Here is a 22,341-nt window from a genome sequence, read left to right as displayed (position 1 = left end):
TCATCATCAGAAGTTAAACCTCCTCCTCAAACACACCCTGTTCTTCTTGGCTCCGTTAAAACAGGAGTTTGGACGTCTCGGTGGGAGAACAGCTTTCCTCCCGGTACAGATTCACAGTTCAGTACGCGTGTGTGTTGCGCGATGACGTGAACATCATCTATTCGTACACAAACAGTCATGTGGAAACATTACATCGAGCACACGATTGTTGTCGTGTGCTACAAACGTGGGAGGTAAAATAACTACTTTTGAGTTCTTTTGTGTTTCTGACAAAATGCAGGAGAAGGTATTTTGGGTTCAAACTGAGGTTTTATTCTTCAAAATAATACCACAATTAGGGCCGCACCTTATGTATGTTTTCATTTTGGATGAATCATTTGGATTGTTACCATTGCAGATCCTAATTATTCTTATCTCGTTTGACAAACGGTCCAAAACCAAAAGATATTTCACTTAGAATGAAATAAAACAGAGAAACAAATCACATGTAAGAGATATTGGGATTTCTTGCTTTGTAAATTGCATAAACAACACTTTTAATAATGTAAAGTGATGTCACTTCATATTGGACTCTACACATGTTGGTGTTTAGTGGTGGCTCTATTTCGTCTTTATTTTTTTCTTGTGTAAAAAAGAAGACATGTAAAATAACCCAAACTATTCTAACTTGAGATCAAAGTGTGTTCATGTCGGATCCAGATTGAGAAAACAGGTTTTCAGGGCTTCTAACCTTCAAGCTGCTGCCTCGTTCTTCACTATATTGGGACTTAAAAGACGTTTCCTCACCAGTCTTTTTGTGGGTGTGTCTGCGGCCGGCCTCCCTGAAAGCCACCAGGGCTCTGAAGTAGGCTCGCAGCACGGCCCAGCGGAAGGTCGCCACTGGGTCGATTCCCATCAGGCTGCAGATGAAGGCGTTCTTGCTGCTCTTGAGCAAGGCCACGATGTCGGGACGCATGTGGTCAGTGTTCTTCTCCCTGAAGTCCTGGATGAAGGAAAGGCACATGTGCATCCAGCCAAGCGTTAGTTATTCCTCTGGGCACGGATGTTATCATGATTACACACAGACAACAATAAACTGTCTGCTTCTTTATCCTGTTGTTGATGTTTTCTCATCAATAAAGCACATTTAGCAGTTTCAGTAATATATCAAAATAGAGAAATAAAAAATCATAAACTCAAGCAGAACATGTTGCCTTGTACAGGACGTTACGTGCGAATGTTTCAAACATCTACACCGCTCTCACATCTGGTGGATATGAAGCCTAGCGGTTAGCTTAGCTTAGCATAAAGACCGACAGCAGGGGGGGGGGACAGCTAGCCTGGCCCTGTAACAACAGCACCTCTGAAGCTCAGACATGAACATGTTGCATCTTGTTTGTTGAATCTGTACAAAAACTAAAATGTAAGAATTTGAAGTGGGAGACAAGAAAAGTAAGTGAGTAAATAGGCAACTTGATGTTTTTTTCACTTTTGTTTGGAGCAACAAGATATCGCGTGGTTGATTGGTGAACTTTAGAGGTGCTGGTAGGCCAGCCTGGTATCACCAAATGGTGAATGAATAACTCGCCAATTCCTTAAATCATTTTGTGTGTCATCGCTACACATCTCTTGCTTTCAGCCTGTCACGAGAGCGTACTCCTGAAGTCAGGTGACGTCGTGTAAAGAGCGAGAAAGTCAGCGTAGGGACGAGGACGGGGTGGACGAATGGGTGAGACAAACACAGGACTTTCACCCAGGAGACCGGGGTGTGTCCCACCACAGAAACATGTGTTATTAATAACTACCCAGCCAAACTTTAATGATGCAAAAAAAGAAAGAAATCACACACAAAATGGTGAAAGACGTTTTCAGCAACGTTTTCCTGACATGTATAATCTATCTGGAAACGAATCCCAGCTTCTACTTGACCCGGATTTTAACATGAGGTGCAGAAACTCTTGCGTAAGCGCACAAAGTTAAGCGCCCTCTCTTCTTCGGCCTCGTGTGTCTGCATGCAATTAAGCACTTTGACTGAAGCTGCGCTACGATAACAGAGCTATGAACTATAAACCCTTCAACGTATTCTCTCTCCGGATGATTCGACTCAGCTGTGCGTTCACTAGCGAGCCAACGGCTCTGGCTCTCGCTGCACAATTCACACCAAACAACTCCGTGGCTCTCAGTGGACATTGGATACCTTTCCACCTCCACGATAACCAACTGTTATGGATTTACATTAAACAGTCAAACAACAACACGCTCGCCCCATTCCACCACATGTGCTTCTTATCAAAACGCAGCTGGGAAGCGAACGGAGAATTTGGTTTCGCTGAAGAAATGGGTCGACAGAACAACAAGTAGGTCGGCTGCAGAGATCCGTGAAGGTTTAAGTGAAGCGAGGAGAAGCATCGATTTTAGACTTTAACCACACGGACAGAAGAGTTCTGTTTAATGTACATTTAAGGAATTAGGAAAAGATCAAATCCTGATTTACAACACGCACCGCGCCAGCTTCACTTCTGCTGAAGGAGCCGTGTTGCATGTATAGGTTTCCTCACCGTAAGATAACGAAAGCTTGTTGTGATGAGACTTTGTTTAACATGCTGACGCGTAACACACCGACACGGCAGGTTCGACGCCCGCAGAAGTACAAGGCTATCGAGCAACTGCTTGGCTTGAATTCACAACAAAAACATTCTATCTTCATGTATTTGCAGCTAGTTGTAATGAAGAGTGTTCTTTATTAAGTCGACCAAAGGAAGATAGAAATCAGGCAACAGTTGATACAATCAGGACATCCGGAGCTCAGCCGTAAAACCTCCAAAACAAGTTTGCAAATCTGATTGCAGCCTCTGTAGTTTTGGCCTTTGCGTTATGTCTTCGGTGTTCAAACCAGCTGAAAAAGCATCTGAATAAGCATTAATCCAGATCGTGGTTTGCCTCTGTTGGCAAAGAGAAGTCAACATTGATCTCGTGTCACCACAAATCCCTGATGGAGCCCCGTCTCTAAAGCATGTCTTAATCTTCAGTTTGAATAAAGTCTGACATGACTTGAAAGACCAGCGAGTCACATGTTAGAGGGCCTTGATTTGGTTTTTCAAATTAAATCCAGTTGTTCTCATGTGTCATAAAACTGTGAATTGAATAAGTAAACACTCAAAACCCGTTCGCAGCAAGCCAGAGTTCCATGTGAAGCTTTGCACCAGTTAAAAACTCAAAGAGTCAGAGTTCATTTTAGATTTGGGTGAATAAAACAAAAATAAAAAGGATTATCCCACAATACTGCAGGATGCTCGTGGTACAGTTTGCTGGTGTGCAAGCAATACAAACACACTTAACTTGTGTACATTGTACTGACACACATCTCACCTTGACTCCGTACTTGACTTTACCAGCGTAGTGTCTGATGATGAAGGCGGGCTCCATGACAGCGGGGAACTCGATGTAGCTGTTTCCTTCATGCTGTCGCTTGAACTTGTCCAGCAAGGTCTGATTGGAGGCCTGGGGGAAACTACAGGAAACAGAGGTTTTAATCAGACGCAGGCTCAAAACACTGAAATTTGAAAGTGAAGTCGATAAAATGAATACATTTCTAACTTTAAACTTAAAGCACCAACAAATGTTTTCTTTGGGAAACTCTTTGGCACTTGTTTTGTGGTAGCAGGGGAAGCTAAACAGCATAAACAACCAACTATTCCAATTCTTATTTTCATCTACTTTTGACAACAAAGCGGCGCCACCGTGGCAGCGGATGATTGCACCGTGCATTTATCAAAGTTTAAAGAAAGAACACAACATCTGTAACTCCCTTCCAATAACTCTCAGGGATTAAAAACATGCCACAAATGTAACACCATGGCTCAAATTCAACCAAAGTTGCAGCACCTCTGCTTAGATATTCATCTTTGGTGTTTTTACATCTGCTTCATGCACATTTTACCCATTTACCTCCAACCTCCACATACCTGAAGGGGATGTTTCACATCATCTAAACCTCTCCTCCCTGGCACCTCTGAAACTGACTGCTGGCTGCGGTACATCCGCAGGGGGCTTAAGGCTTGATGCTGTAGAAATGGACCCCCACACTCGCCCCCCCGTCCCGCAGAAACCTAATCCACTTCTGCAGAGGCCCCGAAGCCCCGCGAGCTCCACTAACTGTGAATGATGAGATCTCTAAGTGTCTTTCTTTCTTACTGTGTAATCATTTAGCATGAAGCTCCTTCCTGTGACAGCATGAAACCCCAGGAGAAACCCTGTCCCGCCCTCATTTCTTTCCTTCAGAGATCCCCTTTGACCCTAATTCTCCAAAAGTGGTCCCCCCCCCCCCCCGCCCCACCCCTCTCCACACATACAGTACATATTTCTACACACAAACATATACACACTATTTGGTCCATTCCACGCGTTATTAGATCCAGATGAACCAGCTATGCTAAGTGGCAAGTAAGATGACAGCTAACACAGATAAATACGGCCGAGTGCACCGCCTGATGTGTTTTTATGCGAGGGGGGGGGGGGGGGGGGTGGGGGGGGCAGAGGTCTGGGATTGATTTATGGAGGGGGGAGATGCAGAGGCAGAGTGCTGACCTGCAGGAGGAGAGTGTTTCACCTCAGAAAGCGGGAGAGGAACGTGATGGCGAGATGCTGCAGGAGGAACGAGCATGTCTTCATGCTTTGGTTCAGCCCTGGTGTAAGCGCTAACGTTGGTACCAATCAAGCGAATGAGGAAGAGTTTGTCTCTTTGATTCACCAGTCTGGCGCTGAAGGCGCTTGTGCAGAGCGATATCAACAGAGCATGCTACAATGAATATGTTTTGCTCTCCACAATGTTCAGGCAAGCTAAGCATGTACATTTTCATTGACAGTTATTCGGCTAACCGCTGCTTCCTAAAGGATCAACTGTGAATTCAGCAGGTGACGTACTTGCACTCCTCGTCCAGCAGGTGGAACAGCGCTGTGGGTTTCTTGCTGATGAGGTTGAGGCAGCCGCTGTTGTCGATGTACTCGATGTTGTGCCAGATGATGCCCTCGGCCCTGTACTCCTCCTGCAGAGGGAAACACAGAGGAAGGAATACTTTGGCTCGGGAGATATTTAAAGGCAAATATGTTCTGTGACAGGTGTTGCAGAGAAAAAGGCATTGTGTTGTAGTTATTGACTATCTTCAACCTTTACTTGAATAAGACTATCAACACTTTCAGAGAGTTGATATTCACATACGCACACAATGACAGTAGTGCAATAGTCATTATTTTTTACACAGGAACAATCTGAGGGTTCAGTGTCTTTTTGTTTGAGGACATTTTCATGACATCGTCAGAAGACAGGGTCATTCCTCACGCATGTTAAAGTTAGGTCGAGGAACTTCAGTCTCAATGTACCATGGACGTCCCTATGTGACCTACGATAGTAAACGAGACCGCCAGCGAGACGATTGGCTGTTTGTATAACGCTTCACGCAGGGACCGCCAAAAGCTACACAGAATAAATGTTCCTCATGGTGGCTTTATGTAGTTTTCAACAACTATCAGGTGACAAACCTGCTCTCGACTTGACTAAGAGGTACCCGACTTGTGCATACTCTCTGTGGCATGAAACCAAACCAATGCTTCCACAGGACAACAAATATCTGAACCCCCACGATGAAAACACCTGGCTGCTTGTAGATTATCAGTAAAACCAGTTAATCGGTAACATCTATGGCCCCTGGGGCCAATGACAACTGAGGTATATGACCCGTGTCCTCATAATAGCCCGATGGGAGAAACCAGAGAGAGATGCCTCCAGATGCTGCAGTGCTCTTTACATCTCCCGATACCAAAGGAATGATTGAAAGAACAACACACTGCTGATTTTGTTGTTCTTAGAGCGTTGCCAGTTAGATGAAAAGCAGTGGGATCATTTGAAACAAAAGGATTTATCCCTCGTGGAAGCACGAGTGTGATTAGAAAATCTTATGCCGTCATGCCTATGCCTGTTCAGATTAATATCTTGTGTGCAACGTTGACAAATTGCTCCCCTTAGGAAAATACAAGTACTCAGTACATTTAACGGTGTTTTACACTGATGTTTATTGAGGATAAATGGGGAGATTTTGTGCAGATGGTGGTGGAGGAACAAGTCTGATCCTATGGGTCCCATGAAGATGCTCTCATGAGAACCCACCCACAAGTTCATATTTCCAATGTGCATCTGGTTGTACAATATGTGCAATGTGCTCTCGTACATATTGCTTTGCGTGACTGTTTTTCTTTTCTTTACCGCTATACAGGCAGCTGTAACGATGAGACAATATGCTGTGTGTCATATCATGTATGCAGCATTTAAATCGGGGACAATAAAGTACGTCGTATGTTGTCGTCTGGCCTGGTGTCAGCATCGAGAGTAACTTCTTCTGATTGGAGGTATGCAAAGGAGAGAAAGTAAGAAGACAAATGACTCCACCTCAAGCATCGCAGCCAGTTACACCCAATGCATTGAATGTGCATTGGGTGTAACTGTAAAATAAGCTGTAACGGTGGCGGTTTATGCGTGCACAACAAACAGGTTTGTGTGTTATATGTGCACACTGTATTTGTACGTGGTGATGCATGCTGGTAAAAAAAAGATATTTTGACTCCCTAATTACGAAAAATGACACGACAGTTAAGTGTTCAATGCAGCGCTGGACGACGCTTTCACACATGCGGCACATCTGCGCTCTCCTCCGTTCTCCAGTTCTGCTGAATCACTGACGAGGCATTCAGGACCTGTGGTGCATTTAGGTTTCATTCAGACGCCGCACCAAAGCGAGCCATGACAAAATCTTTGCACGGCTTTTGTTTGAATCTCATCGAGCCGTGCACGCACAGATAACTCACCCAGTTTGTTTTGTCTGTGGGAGAGTTGGAGGACAGATGTGTTGACTCAGATAAACACACAGATAGACACCCATCAGTCATTTCATTACGTACAGACACTCCGTAAACAGACGGATGACTGCGAAGCTGTGGCGCAGTGTGTGAGGCACGCAATGAAGGTGGTTGAGTTAGAAGGAAGGCCGAGTGGCTGTGAGCAGAGTTTCATCATAAAGAGCCAGCAACCAACAAACAGCTGCTTTAGGAGACGTTTTTATATGACCTCACCAGCTGCCACAGTTTCAACTGAAACAAATCGATCTTGATGAGTCAATCCACAAAAGGCCACGATTCTTACAATTAGATGAATTGTTTCAGTCATTTTTTTAGGCAGAAATTACATTTTTGCAGGTTCAAGCAACTCAAATGTGAAGATTTGCAGCTTTAATGTAATTTTTTTTTTGTATTTTCGGACTCTTTCTAGACAAAATGATAAATCTATTAAATGAGAAAAAAAGTAATTGAGAATGAAATAATTTCTTTGCAGTCCTCATTTTGAACGTGTCTATTTATCACTTCAACCTCTCTGAACAGCGACTGCAACTAAAGAGCGGGTAAAACAGAAGACGGCAGCAGTGCTCTGGACCCTGAGGGCCGCCTCGCAGAGTCTACAGAGACATCGAATGAAAACACTGCAGCAGATAGAGGTCACACTTCTCTGAGCCAACAGAGGAGACGCAGCGAGACGACAGCAGCACAGAATAACTCGGAACGTCTCAGAGCACACGCACTGTTGAAAGCAGATCTCGTCTGGTTTCAGTCCCGTCAGCAAAGATGAGGCCAAACTGAGCAGAAGCGCACCAAAACGCGAAGACTTTAAGGAACAAATACTTATGAATCCTGGTTTAGATTAAGGCATGGATGGAATTAAAGGGCCAGTGTGCAGCTTCTCGGGGGAATCTATGAGCAGAAATGTAGTATAATATTCATAACTGTATTTTCATGAATGTATAATCACCTGAATCTAAGAACCATGGTGTTTTTGGGACAGGGTTCTCCTCACAGAGTCCGCCATGTTTCTACAGTAGCCCAGGACAGACAAACCAAACACTGGCTCTCGAGTGTCCACTGACTACTTTTAATGGAGAGAGAAAGAAATTATATATATATAAATAATACAAGAAATTAGGAAACAGTCGCAGATGTTAAAATCTGCAAGCAATAAAGACCCCAGAACGTCCTGCTGTGCTGAAGAAAACGGGGAGTTCTGATTTGACGTCGTCCCTCAAACTGTTAGTCAGCTCTGTGTCCATTTGCTGCCGGGCAGGCAGGCTGCGAGTGTGTCTGTGTTACTATTTCTCTATTTCTTTCTTCATTTCCGTTTCTCCCGTCCTCAGCGAGCTTCTCTCTCGTTGTGACAGCAGAGTGTTTTTACTGAGCAGACAGGACGAACAGCGAGAGCTGGAGCAGCTCCTGGTGGTTTCACAAAGCGGTCAAGTGGTAGAAAATGTACAGCTGAAGCAGAAACGGTGAACAACGCGTTTTCACTTGAGTTTGTGTGATTTGTTGCTGTAGCTTGCTGGGGATCAGTAAGATTTATATCTATTTTCCATATATTAATGTTCACGCCATGTTGTTCTGCAGCGCTTTATCCTCGTTTTTCACATTTAATTTAAATTGAGTCAGAGTGATCACGTTACATGTTGACAAGGCTTGAAGTTACTTGAAGTACTCTACTGCGATTAAAAATCAGCATCAAAAACTCCAACTTGGCTTTCCTGATCTAGAGATCAGAGAGCCCCCCCCCCCCCCAGGACTTACTTGTGTATTTACTTGTAGACAATGAACTCAATAACAGTGGGCGTCATCATGAAGGCAGACTTGGCCACATGTTTTTTATTTCTTTACGGATATCTCAGGAGTTAAACACGATACCGTGTTTGCCTAAGGCGGTGACGGTCCTGTGCCACACACCGCGCGCACACACACACACACACACGCACACACACGCACACACGCACACACACACACACACAGGGGCTGTGGTTGGTGTGGTCCTATTAGCTTTGGCTGCTGTTCCGAAGGTAAACACACACACGCTGCTGATAAGAACACCCGATTGGCTTGGAGGAGAGTGAAGCCCGGAGAAAGCAGAAGAGGAAAATCCCCCTGATGGAAAATCACCTTTCAAAGTCAGAGTGACGGACAGAGAGAAAGCAGCGGTTCACGCTTGAACAATTTCAATTGTTTTGGTCTTCATCGTATCCTAAAATGCTGCATTGAAGTCAAACTTTCAGCTGAATACTTCTTAGATATTCACTTTCAAAAGGTTCTCCATACGACATTTAGACCATTGATATAGCAGCAAGCTACTGTTTTCTATGTCAGGATATCGTGGAGAACTGTCTCACTCTGTGTTGTTATTCGGGTTTTTCTGTGTTTTGTTTACGTAGCGCGTACGGTCGTGCCAGCATGTTTGCGTTTCCCGCTGGCGGGCTCATGGATGACGCTATGCACTGCGTTCATACGGTGGCTACAAACGATAACATCGCGGAAGCACAGCCCCGCCCTCTGGTCCCCCGGGTTCACACTGTTAGCACTGTTAATGTTGTTTGCGCTGTTCGTACCGTACGCTTCTAGCCGCTGGCTCACAATCACCATGTTCAAATCCCTTTTGAGGCAATCTCTCAACCGTAGACATGCTCCGAATTCAGAGTAGAGCTCCTTTAGTTGGATGGCTGATGACCACCGCCTAAAAAATGTGACTACATATCAGGGCTACAAAGAAATCATGTGGAGTTCGCAAGAACTTTGATTGGAGAACTTGAGCTGCTTGTGTTTTCTTCAATACATTTCAGATATTTATAGATAATACTTAAGAATAGAAGTTGCCCCTTTTTAGTAACACATATTTAAATAAAACCTATTGATCGCTGTTTCCTCCCACAATTAATAAAAACGTAAACAAAAACAAACACATTTCTAAAGATGGCTTGCTACCATGTGAAGATATTTGAGGTAAGCAGACGGACAAATCTGGAAACTTCGTCCCCATTTTGGGTTATCAAAAGCCACGATCTTCTTTTAAATGAGTGCATTGCCATTTTTCTAATATTTTGGGAATAAACTCACAACAATGAACAAAAAACACAGCGTAATACCGTTTTAGTTTGTTGAGTTGATGCAAGACAGGAAGGTTTCTGGATCTTTTAAACAGTGACTGAGTGCCAGCAGCTAAAGGCTCAACACGACGCATCAGACGAGGTGTGGAGCGCTTTCTTTCCTCGTGACGTCAAGCCGAGGGTGGAGGGGGCCCGCGAGCGTGAACTGCACAACTTTATTCAAACAAACACAAATCAGTAGAGATCTGGAAACCCTCGCTGAGGAAGCGACACCAACCTGCCTCAGAGGGGCCTCAGAGCTCAGCGGCCACCTCGACTGTTGTCCCGTCAAATAAACTCAAGACGGGCCGAGAGCCAACGCTTCGGAGGACCCCAGTGATTAAAGGATAATAAACGTCAACTCCGGGCGCCGTCCTGTGAGGGCGAGCGTCTCAACAGCACTTTGACACTTATTGGTTGAAAATAACACAGGAAAAAAAAAAAAAAACTTCCAGCGAAAGGTTAAATCGAAAGAGAGATAGAGGAGCACCTGCTGCCACAGAGAGACTGACGACACAAACATTCAATATCTTACAGAATCACAATGCGTTTTATGTTTTTAGTAAAATGTAGAGGAAGGGTTTCTAGCAAATGACTGACTGTTTGGTCCCGAACGGAAACATGATATCGAACATTTTGGATTTGATTCAACAGAACGCAGTTTTTGGCAACAGATAAAAAGTCTCCTTTTCAGTTTCTATTGACGAATGTGATCAGATACATTGTTTTGTGTTTTTAACGGCAATTTATTCCATTGATCGATTCGACTGACAGTGCTGTAGTTTAATTTCTATATTTTTATTGTTTATGAATAGATAAATAAATGTTTCTATTGACTTCTATTAATGCCTTAACAGCAATTATCTTAACTTGTGTGACCATCAGCTTCAGCAGTGGAAAACTCTGGATGTAAAATTAAAGCCCCAGAGTGCTAAACCGTCAATTTTTCATTTACAGTTTGTTAGTACGTGTTAGATCCTGCAGTGTGTGTGTGTGTGTGTGTGTGTGTGTGTGTGTGTGTGTGTGTGTGTGTGTGTGTGTGTGTGTGTGTGTGAGGACCCTGAGGGCTAACTGTCAGACACAGATAACACAACCATCTGCGGCATCGGCAGCCTGTGATCTTCATTGAGGTTGAAGGGACGTTATTGCACTCGTTTACTGAAACACTGCTCTTTCTCATTTGGCCTTCAGCGGCGGGCCCGCCCACTAACCTGCCACGGCCTATCAGGGCTCAGCACGAAGCAGGCGAGAGCGACAGCTCCTGTGACACAGTCCAACCGACTGAGACTAATTATCTCGCTCTCTTTCCCCTCTTACAGCTGTCTTACTTGTTCTGTGGATATGTTATTAAGTGGTTTGAAAGTGGAAAACTGAATAAATGAATATAAGGGAAGCAAGATAAAGCTGGTCAGGGATTAGTGGTTCAGTAATAGTCCTTTTCAGTGGAATAGTGAGCGTGTAATCATGACGCTGACGTCTCTCTGATCAGCTATAATGAAGAGAAACAGTGGTGAAATTTACACCAGAAGATTTTGAAAAAAAGAAACGGAGCGCGAGGCCTTTTAGAGGCATAAAAAGTAAAGAAACAAAGCAAACCCAGTCAGAGAAAACGTACAAAAAGCTAAAAGCGGTCGCTGCATTTAGCTGTCAGGAAGCAAGCAGCTCTGCTTGAGTGCTGCACTATAACCCGGCCTGTCAGCCTCCTCTGGCCATGCAGCACTTTTCCTCCGACCTTTTTCACTTTTATGGGTGTGCGTGTTAACTTCACCTCGCTTCATAATTACAGCTGCTTGTACTGTGATGTCAGGGGGCACGTGGCCGTCCAGCACAAAGCACTCGTACAGTACAAGGCAATATTCAACCAGCAGAGACCGGCTGAACTGAGAGCTCTGATAATGTTCGTTTGGTGACGATGTATTATGAAGGTTTTTGTCCTTTTCTTGCATTCCAGCATGTGACCATTTAGCGACTGAGGCGTTTTTGTATTTATAATTACTTTAACCATAGATTAAGAGGGGTTGGCCCCAAGACGTATCTACAGGTACAGTGCCCGAGCATCGGTATTTGACGCCCCTTATTGAAAGTAGAAAATGCTACAGATCAGAGAAAACAACAAAGACGTGTGGAAAACCCCTCAGAAAACATGCACAGCTTACAAAGGCAGCTCCTCTCTCAGTGTGTTAAACCGGATTGCACTGCGCTCAGAGCTCTCCACTGAAGAGGAAGTCATCTCTTCAGTCAGCGGCGCCCATTCATGCCTCCATCAGCGGAATCAATCAGAAGCACAAAGGCACTTTCTGAACAACGGGTAACAGTCACGATAATTACGATAGCGAGACACGCCGGAGCAAATCACGTATGAATGTTCCTGTGTCGGTAACGTCGTCAGAGAGGCAATAAAACAACATGCGATGTGGTGTGATCAGCAGCTGAAACAATAACCATTGTCTGGAGAGGAGAGGAGGAGAGGAGGAGAGGAGAGGAGAGGAGGAGAGGAGAGGAGAGGAGGAGAGGAGGAGAGGAGGAGAGGAGAGGAGAGAATAAGACTGTACCTGCTCTAGTTTGAAGATGTGCTGGTTGAAGTAGTGCTGCAGTCGTTCGTTGGCGAAGTTGATGCAGAACTGTTCAAAGCTGTTGTTCTCGTAATCCTCAAAACCAAAGATGTCCAGGACTCCTATCGACAGAATCTGATGAAAAAGACCGGCGGCTCAGATTCCTGATATATTTTACACATTTATGGGTTCAAGATATGAAAAAATATCCTCTGGCAACACTGCCAGCATCAGTACAAATGTATGATGATGTATTTCATTGCGTTTAAAAATATATACATATCTCATTCTTTACAGCTCCAGTGACCCAGCTGTCCATAAGATTCATGCCGTCATATATCCTTAATATGCACCATCCACTCAAAGACGGCCTTTCATTCTGAGATGGACTGTGAAAGCTGTTTCCAATTTAATTCTGCAGCGTTTTATTTCTCTCTGAGGGGCCTTCTTTCTTCTTCTCTGACAAACACACATGAGTGCACGCATATAGCTGCACGTATGAACTGTTCTCTGCACACAAGAACAATCACCCCGACAGAAAGTGCAACCTCATCGACCCCCCGACAGCATCGAGGGACGACACACACACACACACACAGATGATGTCAGTGCCAAGGGAGGCACACACACACACACACACACGCAGCAATGGACCACAGGGGGTAAACTGAGCTAAGGGGAACTTGATGCCATCTGCCCAAATGTTCTTGACACACACACACACACACACACACACACACACACACACACACACACACACACACACACACACACACACACACACACACACACACACACACACACACACACACACACACACACACACACACACACACACACACACACACACACACACACACACACACCTTTTAGATGCCCCCACAGGGTTTGACTTGCCAGCTGCCACTCCAACACACACACACTCACACACACACACACTGGAATCTTGATATCACACCACTCCCTGCCTCTGGGAGTGGAGGGAGCCAGAAAGCAGAGAAATCTAGTCTTGACAGACAGACAGACAGATGTGGTTGACAGACAGACAGCAGCAGGATGGGGAGAACGAGTCCGACAAATGAAGGTGAGGAAAGACAAAACAAACAAAGAGAAGACATGAACGGGACAAAGGGACGTGTGTTGATTTAGGAGGTAAATATTTCTCCTCCAGACTGTTTGCAATTTTTGGAGGGACTTTCATGATTGGCCCCCAAAGGGCCCCCTGCTGGCTCCAGATATGTCTTTGAATTATTTTCGAGCACGTACATTAAGAGTGTGTGTTTTCAGTCCTACCTTTGACTTGTCCTCCAGGTCCTTGTTGTTGAGCAGGGCATGGTTGGTCCTGAACACAATCCAGTCAAACAGCGCGCTGTACAGTGACTTGGCCATGGAGTCCCTCACCGTGCCCGCCTACACACACACACACACACACACACAACACACACACACACACACACACACACACACACACAGAGAGAACACGTTAGTTTCTTCCTGATCAAAAACATGGATTTCTAAATTCTGAACAGGAGCCAACACTGTTTTATCCCTCTCACTCTCAGCCTTACTGCAGAACACCGACTCGCCGCTGCTGCGTGATCAGTTTCATTTCACTGAGGTGGTTCGGAACACTTATGCAACCAGTTAAACACTTCCTAACCTACTTTGTTAACCTATTTCTTTCGTTGTACTTTATCGAGTGCTGCTCTTTTTCTTCAACAGCACAGTGGTACGTCATTCTGCAGATTGGTTGACTGTTGTTGAAGGTGTCTTCCGACTTCACTGCATCAAACCCAAACACCTGCCGACTGCAGCAGCTTCAGGTCAGAGCAACGAGACGAACGCAACATCAACGTCCCCTCTGTCTTCTCTGGGACTGGATCAGTGCCGTATGAAACGTGTGAGGCGGGCGGAGAAGAGGTCTAATGGTCTGCTGAGTCATCTGAAGGGACTCACAGAAGGAACTAAAATATCTAGAAGCAGGGGGGGGGGAAGCTAGCCTGGCTTTGTCTAAAGAAAAAAAACTCTTTATCAGCATCTCCACATTTTACTAATTGACATGTTATTTGTCATGTAATTCAATCGAATTAATGTTACGTAGCGAAGATGCAAGTGTTTTTTTTACCTTTGGACAGAGCCACGCTAGCCGTTTCCCCTTGCTTTCAGCCTTGATGCTAAGCTAATCGGTCAGCTGGCTCTTCCTTCACAGTTGGCGTAACTTACATTAGAGCGGTATCGGGTACACACAACACTAGTGTAGCACCAAGCTGTTAAAATGAGTACAAGAGAACAGTCAACCGGCATTAATCTCTCTCAAGAAGGAATCGTTGGAACAACAGTATGAGCTCAAGTACCACACATGCAAACAGTCTGATAGCAACTATGCAACTGTCATTGAGAGATGGGAAGCGCCAGGCTGGTATCATTACATTGTTCAAGGTTTATAACAACAGCCACTTTGTATTTAGAGGTAAACGCAGGGTTGGTGTTAAAGCTCCCACACTGCTCACAACTCTGAGTTACTGTTCTTCAGGTTGGGAGTCTTGCTGTGCTGTTATATTTGAGGTGCTTTCAGTCAGGAGCCAGAGCCTCCAGACCGGCAGATCACTATTTGGACAACTCTTTTTATGGATCGCTTTTGATCCATAAAAACAGCTCTGCCAAGAGGAGTCATTATTACGCCGCAACTATACGCTCTCTCCTTAGACATGATGAAAGGCATGCTAAGCTAACATAAGCAGACTTTAATGGAGACTTGGGAGCACGTTCTTTGGCAGCAAGACGTGTTATGACTGAATGAGGAGTGGAACAAGGCAAAAGGAATCTGCTTCAACTCGGTCAAACATCTTCATGGCAGGAACACCCGAAATAGTCATGTGCATTACAACAGAGACCCCAGTTTAGAAAGTGGATCTTATCCCCGTAGATCCACTTGGATCGAAGCGTAGAGTTACATAAATCCAGGAATTCCTTCGCTACAGTGAAATTGGAGCCACTTCTTTAGTTCTGATGTTGTCCCCATTGAGGACTATTTTCACCAGTTGCAGAAACCCAATCAGAGCTTGGTAGGGCAGGATGAAGAATGGGGACTCTATCTCCATAAACTCAAGAAATACAGGGACAGAAACATGGCAACACGTGTAGATGATATCGAAGCAGCTGAACAAGAACAAGAGAAGTGAAACAAAATGGCACCTCAGTCGGATTATTGAACTGTGATCATCGAAAGCGTCTCGCAGTTTGAAATCCCCCTTTTGAATGTTGTACTATAAAGACTGTAAGATGAACAGACGACTTGTCCAACTCACATTCGCTTCAGCTAAACTATGTAAAGTAGATTTTGTCCAGCAGAAGAAATGATTGCATCCACCGAAACCTTTGCAATGTTCATATTTTAACGTATCTTTTAATTGATTTGGTTGAATAAAGATTCAAATGAAGCTAAATTTGCCAGAGGAAGTTGGTCTAAAGCTCGCTAAAACAATGATCAAATACAGGCACACCGACTCAAACTACAAGGACATTAAAACTCAACAAAAGTTTTGAATCAGTTGTGAAAATATCCCTCTCTCTCAGAGGCCTTTGTGGGTCACTGTGAACCCGGTCAACCTCAGAAACATCGCCTGCTGAGGCCACATCAAGCCAACAGCCGCGATGAAGCAGAACTGTGCATTTTAAAAGCGGCCTCTTCACTCTTGCATTGTTGATCGTGACGTCCCCCCCCCACACAGTTATGCAAGATTGTTCTGAATAACACAACATTTGATGAGAAGAATCCCATTTTAAATGCTTCAGCAGGAACTCAGGGGACTGGCAGGAGAGATGTGAACATCTGACATGTTCACCGAGCACGAATCGTCTCTGCGTTTGCCGTCTGATTGAATTATTCAACACAATGGGACCAGTTAAGGGAACATGGCCGGAAGCAAATGGGTTGAAAACGTTTAACTGGAGGGCCACCCAAGAAACGGACCATTAGAATTAGCAGGACTCGATCAGAGACGTGTGTACCGGTGGCCCTTGAACCAGGTCTCAGTGATCATACGGTTCTGCTCGGGGGGGGAAGTTGTTGTTCTCTTTCGTTACATTTCTTTCTCCTGAAAACCACATGAGGTGTGAAGCAGCAGCGTGAGCTCACGCTGCACGTGGCCCGCTAGCTTCCTCGCTGCAGGGTGCTTTTGTGTGTGCCAACCTGCATGTGCTTCTAATTTGTATTTATGGAGTTGTTGTTTTTGTCTATCAGTGTACATACATTGCAGACATTTTACAACCCCTCAGCAATGGGGGATTACCTCTACACTCTCACAGTTTCTAATAGGATGCAGAATCTTTTATATGAATGAGCACCTGATGCCACCCCATCACTTCCCCTCCCCCACGTCTGTTTTTTAAACAGGAAGGAGGAAGTGGTGGAGTCATGTTATCTGGAGCCACATCAAAAATGTTGCAGTCAGACATCGCACCTTATCTTGACAGACGCACAGTCGCCCAATCATGATGTCGCAGATGCAGATCCTCGACACAATATTACCCAATATGTTGTTCCTGACTTCATCAGTAGATCCAGTTTTATTTTGCTCTCCTTTCAGTCTCAATGTGCTGTGAACTAGGTCTTAAAATCAGACTTTTTATAGAACAAGACTAAGAATCTACAGCCTGAGCCAACAACATGGCCTGTTGGCCTGGAAAAGAATCATGGGAAAAGAATCAAAGGCTGGATTCAAAAGTAAAATGTTGCACCTTCGGCCACAAAGGCACTTCTTTCGTGTCCCTTGGCAAGACTGAAAGATTCTGACCTCCTCAGAAGCTGCAAAGCACAGTTTCCCTGCTTGAACAGAAAAATGACTTTTACTCTCATTATTACTGCGCAGCTCATAAACGCGTCCCACCTGACTCAACCACAATGCATCCAATGAGTTTTATGGCTCTTACTGGCTGAAGTTGGGGAAATACCAGCCTCTACTCTGCAGCACAGTGAGGTGCAGCAGGTCACACACTCAGCCGTGGGTGGATGGGACAGCTGCACACTTTTCTCAACCTTTCTCATCATCTCAAGAAGGACCAAATAGTTTCTTAGAAGAACCGGCAACATTTGCCAGGTTCTTTTTTTTCTTTTCCACATTTCCTTTGTATAAAAACAGGCGTGTTATGGATTCTGCAGGTGGCCTCGACTCGCTCCCACGGCATTTGTTTCTGCTGCCTCTAAATGACCAAAAACTCTGTTATTGCAGGTTTTATGTTGGGAGAGAGATACACGAAGGCACCAAGACTCTGGGGATGTCTCGTTATGCTGTTCTATGATTCTATGATTTTTCATTACGGGACTTTCACAGATTGAAAGGTCGCTGCCTCACTCTCTCCAGGCCTTTCTACAGCCATTCGCCTCTCGCTCCTTTAAAGATGAGGCCATCTTGCGAAGGACAGGAGGGAACATCCAAGGCATGAAACCAGGAGCTGCAGGACAGGGCTTTATCAAAGCTGCAGTCCATGATTACGTTTCTGATCACACCGCCTGGGCCTCTGTCTCACAGCTCGTCGAGAAAAAGGGAACTTTCAAACATGAGTGACAAACATGAGTGACAGTCAGAGTCAGGGAAAGAGACACAGAGACAGACAGAGACAGACTCTGGATCTGGCTTTTGGCCTCTGTACTGTATATTCCAGTGGAGGCTGCACATTCCTGAGACCAGACCACATGCCTGGAGGGATGGGTGTGTGTGTGTGTGTGTGTGTGTGTGTGTGTGTGTGTGTGTGTGTGTGTGTGTGTGTGTGTGTGTGTGTGTGTGAGAGAGCGGGACCAACTATTGTTGGATCAGAAGGGTGGGAGGTGGAGTTGCAGCAGCGTAACAGACTATCTATGTGTGCCGTTTCCTTCCTCAGACAAAAATTCTTTGCTCAACCATCGAAGGTTTTGGGGACGGAGGGCTATGTGGACCAGGTTAAGTCGCCCTGTTCCCCTGACTCGACAGGAAACAGGAAGTTGCAGAGGAAGAGACGTCTATCAAAAGAGCCTCTGAGAGAAGCGGTGGGGGCTGGAGGGGAAGTGCCCCAACAAACTCCCCAGACACACACACACACACACACATAATTGTGTGGTGGCAGTAAGGGACCAGACATACTCACAGGGGGGGGGGGGGGGGGGGGGGTTTACTGGCAATAGGTCATTATTTTTAGAAGGTCAGATGAAGTCTATGTGTTTGAGACTGAGATGAGTCGTGTCACATTCTGATGTACGTGGATGTTGCGGGTATAGAAACGTCACCTCAGCGAGTTTGTAGGGTACGATGAGCCTCTCTCCCACGGTCACCGTCTTCCTGGTCGTCAGCGCCTCCAGCAGCATCTCCTCTTTGACCTGAAGAGGACAAAAAAACCCCCCAAAAAACACAAGGATGAGGTCAAGATCAGAGTTTGGTGTCACTTTAGAGGTCTTATGTGACGTTGAAGGGATGTGTTGTTAAAGATGTGACCTGTTAGAGAACACTGAATGCGTACCGTATCAGGGATTTTAAAAATAAACTTGTACAGGACCCCTGATCATAGCAAAAGTTAAGGCACATCATGGCTTTTATTTGACAGTTCAAATTGATTTGATTGATTTCAAGTTGATTTTTCTGAGCTTTCACAATAAAAGCATCAACTAATTACAATGAGCAATAAGAACGTACACTGTATTGTACAACACAGAAGCTCAGTGGTGCAAACCAACAAAGTAAACTACCAGATACCCATACCCATACCAGATCCACTCGTTCTGTTCTGACCTTTCACAATAAAAGCCCTAGACATTTACATTTAGACGGCGGGGGGGAAGTCAATAAAATGTCTTACAGTAGCTTGACAGATGCTGCTCTGGGTCAGTAGGACCCTGGTAGTCTCAATTGAGTTTCCAGAAAACATACTCTGTTACAATATACATTTCAATGGCAACAGAAGATTGTATCCACATCACTCATCTCTAACCAACCCTTACGCCTACTAAGCTGGTAATGACTCGGATGCCTCCAACAAACACAGCTGGCCGAGATTAGCACGTAAACACTACACATGCAGCACAATGCTATGTGTTGAGTTCACACCGACTCTAAACTTGGCCCATGACAAACCATTGACGACAGGGCCACACTGGGAGAAGCAGATCACACACACACACACGCACACACACAGGGATTATGGGAGTGGGCCGAACAGCTGCTGCTGTGCTTGTGTGTGTGTGTGTGTGTGTGCGCGTGTGAATACATGTGACAGCATGTCTTTATGTGATTGCCTGATGTCTTCATGTACAAAGGTCAAGGGTGTTAATGTTATAGCTAATACCATTATGGATCTAGGTTTGTCAACTGGCTCCTTCGTAAAGGCTTTGACATGAACACAGAAGCGTGTGTGTGTGTGTGTGTGTGTGTGTTTGAGAGTGTGTCGGTGTGTGTAGGGGGCGGTGGCATAATCAGACTTCATTTCACACTGCCTGGTAATCCCTCGACTAAGAGCAAAGCCTATTCTGCAGCCTGGTGATTGGTACATTTCCATGTATGAGTCTGTTGGTAACAGGCTTGCTGCTCCGTCTATGATCACAGCTCTAATACCATAATACACATAAGTTTGTAAGCACTGGTTTGGGGTCAGTGATTCTGTTTCCAAATTAACTATTTTTTTGTATCCTGGGACTTGAAGACCTCGAGTCTGAATCTCAGCTAATCTTAAGCTCTGACAGATGCTCCTCTCTGTTTGTGAAAGCAAACAACAAAACACCAACGTTGATCGATCCTCAGCACCTCTTTCCTTTAATGCACCAATCACAGCTTAATAACTTAATAACATTTTTGGACATTGGCCTCATGTGTTTCAAGATACTGCTTTTAGCTTTAAAATACCATCAACAAATTCCGGCTTTAGTGGAATTTGTTCTCAGAGTGAGCTACTCTCTCTGGACCGATTACCAGTTTGCACAGGAATGTTTCTGGTTAGCTGAAATCACTCGACTCCACAGCTCAGAGGATCCCGTCTGTCAGCCGTCCGTCAGCTCCTACAAGCTCTACTTCCTCTTCCAGTTCCACATCCACAGGAAACAGGAAGTCCCGTCCACTTTCAAACCCATTCATTCATCAGTCCACACTCGTGCCAATCAGTTCTCCTCCTCAGAGCCGGCTCCAGTGTACCGCCTCCACAGAGAGAGAAGGAGTTCTCATCCCATCTCGTCTGAAATGTTATTTTACAAATCAAAGTGAAGCACAGAGAGACTATAACATTGGTCATTCATGTAAATGAAGAAAACTGCAGGAGCCAGTGTGTGCACTTTAGATGAGCTTTCCCTTGAAAAAATGTCAGCCTCGCTTAACTCGCATGAAACCGCATTTAAGAAACCTCGACAACCTGTTTCAACCATTCAGCAGATTCTCTTAAGCAAAGGGTCTGAAGCAGGGCTCTCAAACTCATTTTCACTCCGGGCCACATCAGCATCACGGTCGCCCACAAAGGGCCGGTTGTAACTGTAACTACTCGTAACATATTGATAACTCTCTGCATTCACAGTTTAAAGTAGTCTTCAATGTGCTCACAATACATTTCCATGTTAAATGTACAGTAACCAGTCAAAGAGCTGCTTCTAACTGTTTAAGTATCTCATAATTTTGACTTTATATTTCATAATTTTGACTTTCTATCTCAAAAGTTTGACTTTCTATCTCAGAATTATGACTTTCTATCATAGTTATGACTTTCTATCGAATAACTTCGACTTTCTATCTCATAATTTCGACTATGGGGATATTTTTATTATTATTAGTCTAACTTAAAAAAAAAAAAAAAAGAAGATATATTTTTTTTAAACTTTTTTTTTTGCTGGCAGAGTCGCGGGCCACATAAAATGACATGGCGGGCCGGGAGTTTGAGATCCCTGGTCTAAAGTCATGTATTGCAAATAAAACATAAGTGCGAAGTAATTCTCTACAGCTTCAAGCTAATTCAATTAGAAACAAAATCTAAAGGTACTTACTTTGTAAATTATAATAAATAAATGTTTTTTTCTGTCAAGTTACAATTAAATGGAAGTCAACATTTGACCTTTTTAGCCAATTTACTGGTAATTTTCACCATGTAATGTCAAAAAATGACAATAATTATTTCCTGTAAAGCACATTTTCTTAACATTGGCTGCATGCAACTAACAAAACCATCACATATTTTCTAAATCATCCCACGCTCCATTACACTCCTCACATTAAATAACACTGATTTCCTGTTGGTTGACCCCTCCTTTGTCCCACCAAAGAAAAAATTTAAAAAATGTTGCAGAAGAAATGTTGCCACATTAAAGAGGGACAAAGAGGAACTCTCTGTTTGTTTGGTTTCATTAAGCTGTGTTTTGGTTTTTCCTCCTTTCTTCCTCGTCCCTTTAACAATGTTTTATACGTCCCTGGGGACAAATAGCCAACGCACCAACGAACAGACATCCAAATAAACTTGAACTTAAAACACTAACCCCGAGCATGTGGCCAACATGTGGCTGAGCTCGCGTCACTGCCCCTCTGGCCCTCTGGAGACTCAAAGAGGCCGGGTCCTATGTTAAAAGGGAACCCTGGCAGGCTCTCCACAGTCATAACATCCCCGCTGTGCTGTTGACAGGCGTCTCCAGCACATTTCGGACATTGTTCTTGTGAGTGACTCAACGAGCGCATCCGGCTAATCGTTGAAGTTTGTAACAGGGAAGTGCCACCATCCCTCCATCCCGAGGTAAATCAGAACAGCATGTGGATGTTTGAGCTGTCCTCACAGTGCACACTGACGAGTGTGTGTGTGTGTGTGTGTGTGTGTGGTCTGCA

General features: G+C 44.6%; 1 protein-coding gene across 12 annotated transcripts in view; it reads right to left on the bottom strand.

Annotated features, from left to right (window-relative positions):
• The window catches only part of LOC306781598 (unconventional myosin-IXAb-like), a 103,134-nt gene that overhangs the window by 24,510 nt on the left and 56,283 nt on the right, over positions 1-22,341 (bottom strand). For all 12 annotated transcript variants that reach the window (XM_079274514.1, XM_079274524.1, XM_079274519.1 and 9 more), the window contains 6 exons: positions 18,789-18,878; positions 13,820-13,936; positions 12,527-12,661; positions 4,903-5,024; positions 3,349-3,490; positions 787-982 (listed from right to left, as the gene is read on the bottom strand). In XM_079274514.1, the coding sequence (XP_079130640.1) occupies positions 787-982; positions 3,349-3,490; positions 4,903-5,024; positions 12,527-12,661; positions 13,820-13,936; positions 18,789-18,878 (802 nt within the window). The remainder of the gene's footprint in view (positions 1-786; positions 983-3,348; positions 3,491-4,902; positions 5,025-12,526; positions 12,662-13,819; positions 13,937-18,788; positions 18,879-22,341) is intronic.

Source organism: Melanostigma gelatinosum, assembly GCF_949748355.1.
Source record: "Melanostigma gelatinosum genome assembly, chromosome: 1".
NCBI lineage: Eukaryota > Metazoa > Chordata > Actinopteri > Perciformes > Zoarcidae > Melanostigma > Melanostigma gelatinosum.
The sequence above is the reverse complement of the archived record's forward strand: the minus strand, read 5'-3'. Positions and strand labels throughout refer to the sequence as shown.